This window comes from Carassius carassius, chromosome 39 (genome assembly GCF_963082965.1).
Source record: "Carassius carassius chromosome 39, fCarCar2.1, whole genome shotgun sequence".
NCBI lineage: Eukaryota > Metazoa > Chordata > Actinopteri > Cypriniformes > Cyprinidae > Carassius > Carassius carassius.
Window position 1 is genome coordinate 14,525,178 of NC_081793.1, and position 6,702 is coordinate 14,531,879.

A 6,702-nucleotide genomic window follows, 5' to 3' on the forward strand; every position below is an offset into this window, starting at 1 on the left:
GTCTGGGTCAATGTGTACTTCTGAATGTGTTAAGTTGCTGTTCCCTTCTATTATGCCTCCTGTAATCCAGCAGCTTGTTGTGTCTCTGAAGTGTGCCCTTTGAAACTAGCACTAATACAGCTGAAGGAGCTGCGTTTGAAGATGAGGGGTGTTTAGCATCCCTGTTCTGAACTCCGCTCCTCATTACATTTTCAGGAGATGTGTTTTAGAGTATTTAAACTTTACATAACTCCTCCTTTAAATTCTGCTTATTGCAACACATCCCACCTGAGTATTGAATTCTTAGGTTTTCAGTCAATATGAGGACCTCAAAGATTGCTAAAACCCATAGTGGATGACTTGATGAGTATTTTCAAGGCAAACTGTTTTTCTTTCTCATTCTTTCATGCATTCATTGCTCTGACTTGTGACATCAGATGCCAGTGGAGCATTACAGGTGAGAGCTTTAAAGGACTACTGGAATCTCCATGACCCCACTGCACTCAACATCCGGGCAGGAGATATAATCATGGTAGGCTTTTCAAGCAAACACACCACTATTTCTCATAAGATGTGCCCTATTTTAATACCGTATAATGTGCATTATGTAATAGGCCTATATAATTGGCAATGGGCTTAAGCGTTGCCTTGATCTGGATTTCTACCTAATTACTAAACCATATTCTGTTTCAGAATCACAGAAACAACAACAAAGTTGTTTATGCTTGTGGAACAGTAGAGCTGAACGCGGTTTTAGAATGCTTTAAATACGGAAGACAGCACACAGGATTAAATATCATATTTCTAACTGATATAATTATGACCTTCACACAAGACAAAGCAGTAACGTGAACAAGTGAGGACAGTAATTTGGTGTTCTTAAAGAGAATACTTTAGCATGCTGCAACAGGTTCCCACCAATCAGCCTTTGAGGTCTCAAATGAATCAACTGTAGTGTGTTGTTTTTGTGCTATAGTAGTGTGTGTTCAGCCTAGTTTGCCTTGATAATAGCGTGCTTCACCCCCACTGAGAGACTTGTGTTCAGAGCGTGTACTGTAGAGTGCAGCCTAAGGCTCAGTTCTGCATGTATGCGATGTCCTTGTTCACACCTTGTCTGTCTAGATAGCTTTAGGCGACCATTTCTGCTGCATTAAAGACTGCTGTGTGTTTGTGGTTTTAAAAAGCTAGCAATGAAAGATATTTTCACTGGCGTTATAATGGCATTAAAATAACAATAAATAAATGTGTTGACCTTAAAAGGCGCTGTTTTTGACTTTACTAAAGCATAAAAACACCACAATATATTTGCAGATATTAAGAAACATGCTAAGTTAACATACTTGTTTATCTGAAAAACAATGCTACAGCCAGTTATTCACCTTTGAAAATGTGCATTCCGGGCCGGAATGTCGGTCTTTGTTTTGGTTTGTGAAACCCACCCACAGTTTACCCAATTGAATTACTGCACCCTGGGTTGCCAGTTGGAAGAAATTTGGGGCAAATTCACTAAATGGTGTGCCTTATTTTAGTGCAAAAAAATGCTCTAATAGCAGCAGTACAGTTTAACCAGGTACTTAAAATGTTAATACAACTCTTTCCTCACAAACATATCCACTTTCCATGTAGATTTTTATTAATTTGTACCTTCTGTTCCTTTCATTATCCGCCTGGCATAACTAGTGTTGTGCAAAAAAAAGGGGTAAATGGGATTTAAGAAAGAAATGAATATGTACATTTTTTATTTTTATTTTATTATTTAGTTATTGTTAGCTAATCCAAAATATTAAGAAGTATTATAATAGTATGAAAATAACACTGGTCAGTTGCAGGATTGAGCAGTCAAACATTGTATAATAATGTTAAACTTTGAATAATCAATATATAATAATGAAATTATTTTAAATATTGAATTATTATTGATTTTGGGTTTATTCAAAGTTGTGAATTAATTCAACTCACTGAAACTGAGTAAATAAATAGACATGAAATATTATATTTCATGCCTATATTTCATGTCTATTTGTTTACTCAGTTTCACGTTGGGCACACAATCATGTAAGGCTCGTGTTTGCACTATTACCTAATTTGCATGTTTTCTTTAGTGAATAGACTCCTAAAACAAATCAGACTGTCACTCTACATAAACTGCAAATTTATTCTTAGTGTCTTTTTCCAGACCTGCTTGAAACACAATTTCATGTCAGTCAATTGGACTGACTTTCATTGTTACACAGGTCCTCTGCCATGTGTGGAATGTCGGCTGACTTAATTTACTGCATTGTTTAGCCAAACGAGGAAACAGTCACAGGCTAGGCCATGAGGTTAGGAAAAAAAGGTTAGAAGGTGTTATTTTAAACTAATGACACAAAGGTCATTTGGCTTTGAATAGTGTAGGGTACACACAGGGCTAAAATTCAATCATTGATTATTTCAATAATTCCACTCAATAAAAGACAAAGTCTCATTAGCTATTCAATTCTTTTAAAAGGGTTTACAAAGACTGGTATCATTGTTATAAAATATGTGTGCATTCAAAGAGCTGTTGGTCCTGAATATCCTGTCATCTTATTGGTCTGTTCCAGGTCTTAGAGCAGCACATGGATGGACGTTGGAAAGGACACATCCATGACAGTCAGAGAGGCACTGACCGTGTGGGATTCTTCCCTCCATCCATTGTGGAAGTCATTAGTCGCAGATCAGGTATATTGATTAATTCTGTGTTTTATTGTTCAACTTACAAAAGGATTTACTACAAATATATGGTCCATTGTCAAAATTTCTGATAACTTGTTACCTATATATTTGGCTACATTTCACACCAAAGTTAAAGTCAGGTACCATTATTTCTTTGCATAACAACAACACAATATGCTACGGGGTACAAAACACTTCCTTTCTCTTTTGTATTTAATAAAATATTTTTTTATCAGCATAAAAATTTTAGATTTGAAAAATATCGGCCTTTTGCTTTGAAGACATCAGCATACGTTTTTAGAAGTAGCGGATCATTCTTTTTTGAATAACATTTGTTTTAAATCTTTCAGAATCCTAAAACTACTTATCTATTTTTAGGTTTAAAATGGAATTTGAATCCCAGTTTTTAAATGCACTCTCTGACGTTTTATCCCACAGTACGCATATCGAAATAATGCATACTAAAGTAGTGTAGTTCTCGTAAATTCTTGTAGACATGTGGACATGTAGTCCATTGATAAAGCCACACACAGACACACACTAATGGGATTAACAGGAACATATTGGGGGGCAGGCGGATCAGCTTTAGAGCCCTGTGCCTCCATGAAAGGGGGAGCCAGCCTTAGATTGCTAGGTCCTGAGCAGAAAATCTTTCCCCGAAATGAGCCTAGTACTTTTTTTTTCTGTGTGAGAGCGAGCACAGCGGCAGACTCAGCATTCTGTCATGTCACAGCATCCACATCCTGCTGCTCACACGAAATTAGCCTCCGCTCTAAGCTCCTGCTTCAATACTGCTGAAGAGACATGATGGAGGCAAAACAGCCAGATTAAGACCCAACCACTTAACTCATTGTGCTGGGATGTTTCTCCCAGCCGCATTATCTTATCAGGATGCTAAAACCTCCCCAGTTCCATCTTAGTTTTTGAAATGAATGTAAGGAGAGGCGAAAAAAGGCTTTTCTCTTTCTTGTTAAAGAGAAAAAAATCACCATGTCATTCTAAACCTGTATGGCCTACTTTCTTTTTCGGAACACAAGTGAAAAAATTTATTTATACAATAAAAGTAAAATGGTTCCATTATTGTTTTGAACCCCATTGACAAAATGAGTAAATGATGAAAAATTTTCATTTTCAGGTGAATGATCCCTTTTAAGATGGAATTGTCTTGTTTCAGCATTTTATTTTATTATTTGTTTAATAAATAATAAAATAAATGAATATTTACAATGCCATTCAAAAGCTTTTAAAGGTTGGTAATATTTTTTTCTTTTTTCTTATGCTGCATTTTTTTCAATTTTTGATTTAAAAAATTACAGTAAAAAAACAGTAGTAAATGTAAAATATGTTTTGTTTTAATATATTTTATAATGTAATTTATTCTTGTGATGGCGGAGCTGTATGTTCTGGAGCAATTACTCCACTCTTCAGTATCACATGATCCTTCAGACAATCTGCTTAATATTTTTGTGGAAATCATTATACACCTTTTTTTAAAGATCCATTGATGAATACAAAACTCCATAGAACAGCATTTATTTGACATTTTTAACATTATAAACATACTTACTGTCATATTTCATCAAATCAATTTGTTCCCTCTGCATACAAGAGTTCATTTCTTTAAAAAAAAAGTTGTACTGACCCCAAACTTTCATAAACTTCCATTAGTTTAAATTATTTATATCATGTCTCTAGTGGAAACATCTTTTCTCGTTGCTGATGTTCGTTTGTGTCCATGGTGCTTCATTTGTGTTTCCATGTTGTGTCCATAGGGGGCGTTCTCTCCCGACAGGCCTCACTGCCTATCCAGAGACATCCCATTCTGTCCAGAGCGCTGCCCTCACAAAGTTCTCATCACACCTCTCACACTGACGACTCCTACACCTTATACTCATCCACCCGTCCTGTACTGTCTCACCACAACGGGCTGGAGCAGCACCCAGGTAGCATCAGAATTAGTTCCCATTAAAGAGCCCATCCAAGCGTTTATGAAAGCATAAAAACTCCTCCATCCCTGACCTTGTGAGCAACATAAACTGTACTTAAATTAATCTTAGCCACATTAAGACAAGTTTCCCCCAAGTCTAAACTCGTGGAATTCCTGGTCGGAAGCTTATTTTGATCAGCACTGGCCATAAAGGTACCAATATACTCACAGTGAAGTTCTTTTTCGCTTAGGAGTTAAATGTTGTTTGAAACACCTTTGCAGCTGTATACTGTTAGCAAACATCTCGACAGCACCCACGCTGCTGAGAGCGCCATTTAGATGAATGTTAATATGCGCTGCCTGCTTTCCTCTCAATAACAAACACACAACAACGACAATGGTGAGAAAACGTAAGTTAGAAAGGCACCTGTTTGTTCATAGTTCTTGTGGTTATTGCACCATCTCTGCAATTCAGCACTCCAGTCAAATCACGTTTATTTAGTACTTCAAATAGTAAATTGATTTAAAACAAGCAACTTTACAGTACAGTAACATAAAAGTCAGTGCCATCTCCAGTATGTGTTATGCTTTTACACACGTCTGACCTTTACAGACTAAACCGAAGGAATGAACCTATTATATACTCGTCACAGACCAATGGTAGTTCAAAGGTTTTTGCCAGCCGCAGCAAACTTTTCCGGAAAGTTTGGTTTGGCAAGTCGCACCGACTCCAGAGGAACTTTGCTGAACTTTGTCTGAAGTGATGTCACACCATTTCGATCTTCGAATTAGCTTGAAGTATATCGGGGCCTTAAGATTCCTAGAGTTTCCCCCCATGGCCCTTTAAAGTGTTTGTGTTTGCTAGGTGCCATTCCCGACAGTCCCAGTGCCCTGTGTAAGCCACCTAGTCCCAAAGAGCCAGAGGATATTTGGGTCCTCAGAACCTCTGTTAATGGTAAGAGTTTTCCGTTTCCCCAGGCCCCTGTTCGTCATTAGTATCTCCCAAGCCTGTTTACTCTCCCCCACAGCTGTCTGCTGGTCCTGTACACAAGTGACTTTTGTCTCAAGTTGAGTTTTTCCAGCTGTTTCACAAGGGTTCCTGCTCCATTAGGCTGTGTTTGTCAGCCTACCATCACTACCACTAGCCCTCGTCAACAGTCCCTTGTGCTCCTTCATGTTCCCCTTGTCTACAGAGACCTTGCTGGAGTTCAGTGATCATAGTTACTAAAATCTTTACCCCATTTGTTGCCTAGTATGTAGTTAAGCAGTCATTTTTAAGAGGCAGTATCTCACCAACTGTTAGTTTTCTTTCTCCTGTCTTTTGTTTATTAATTTATTTTTTTCAGCAGGTGACCGGAACAGTGTGGGCAGTGCAGGCAGCATGGGCAGCAGTCGCAGTGCCGGCAGTGGACAGAGCACTGAAGGAAATAATGGACCCAGTCGGTTACCTTCTTCTATCCAGGACCCCACCAAGGTGGGCTTCAGTCTCACACACCCAATGTTAAGCTGAACCAGAAAAAAAAACGATTTTGTGATTCTGTCTGCACGTCCATCGATTTTGATTAGGCAACTGAAGCTGTGAGAAAACTGTGCGGAGAAATATGCAACACTGATTAATTCACAATACAGCGGCCTTATAATAGAACAGTACAGAGATTTCATGGTTCATAGAGGCACCAAAGGGAAAAAATAATCACTGTTATTTATAGAAGTCCACAGAAGTCATGCATGATTATTTTTGCCTTGTTTTCTCCAAATCTGATTTTTCTTGTAAATCTTGACAAAACAAGTTATTTTAAGTTTTTCTAAAGTTTACTTGAAAAGTATGTCAGAAAAATAACAATAATGATATAGAGAACATACCATAGTTAAACAACTATTATCCTGGTATTATTAGACTAAATACTTGTAATATATAATATATTTTAAAATAAACAATAACAATAGAAGATAAATAAGGTCATTCATTGGTATATTAGATATTTCTATTTACACTAATAGTCTTTTATGTTCACCAAGTCTGCATTTATTTGATAAAAGATACAGTAAAAACAGTAATATTATTACAATTTAAAATGTAAAATATCTTACATTTATTTAAA

At 37.0% G+C, this 6,702-nt stretch overlaps 1 protein-coding gene across 7 annotated transcripts in view; it reads left to right on the plus strand.

The window, feature by feature from the left end:
* Positions 1–6,702, plus strand: part of caskin2 (CASK interacting protein 2) — a 52,041-nt gene that overhangs the window by 34,444 nt on the left and 10,895 nt on the right. For 3 of the 7 annotated variants that reach the window (XM_059530850.1, XM_059530849.1, XM_059530852.1), the window contains 5 exons: positions 417–511; positions 2,562–2,679; positions 4,446–4,616; positions 5,466–5,555; positions 5,947–6,074. In XM_059530850.1, coding sequence (XP_059386833.1) covers positions 417–511; positions 2,562–2,679; positions 4,446–4,616; positions 5,466–5,555; positions 5,947–6,074 — 602 coding nt within the window. The remainder of the gene's footprint in view (positions 1–416; positions 512–2,561; positions 2,680–4,445; positions 4,617–5,465; positions 5,556–5,946; positions 6,075–6,702) is intronic. The other 4 variants (XM_059530851.1, XM_059530854.1, XM_059530855.1 and 1 more) reach the window with 4 other exon arrangements.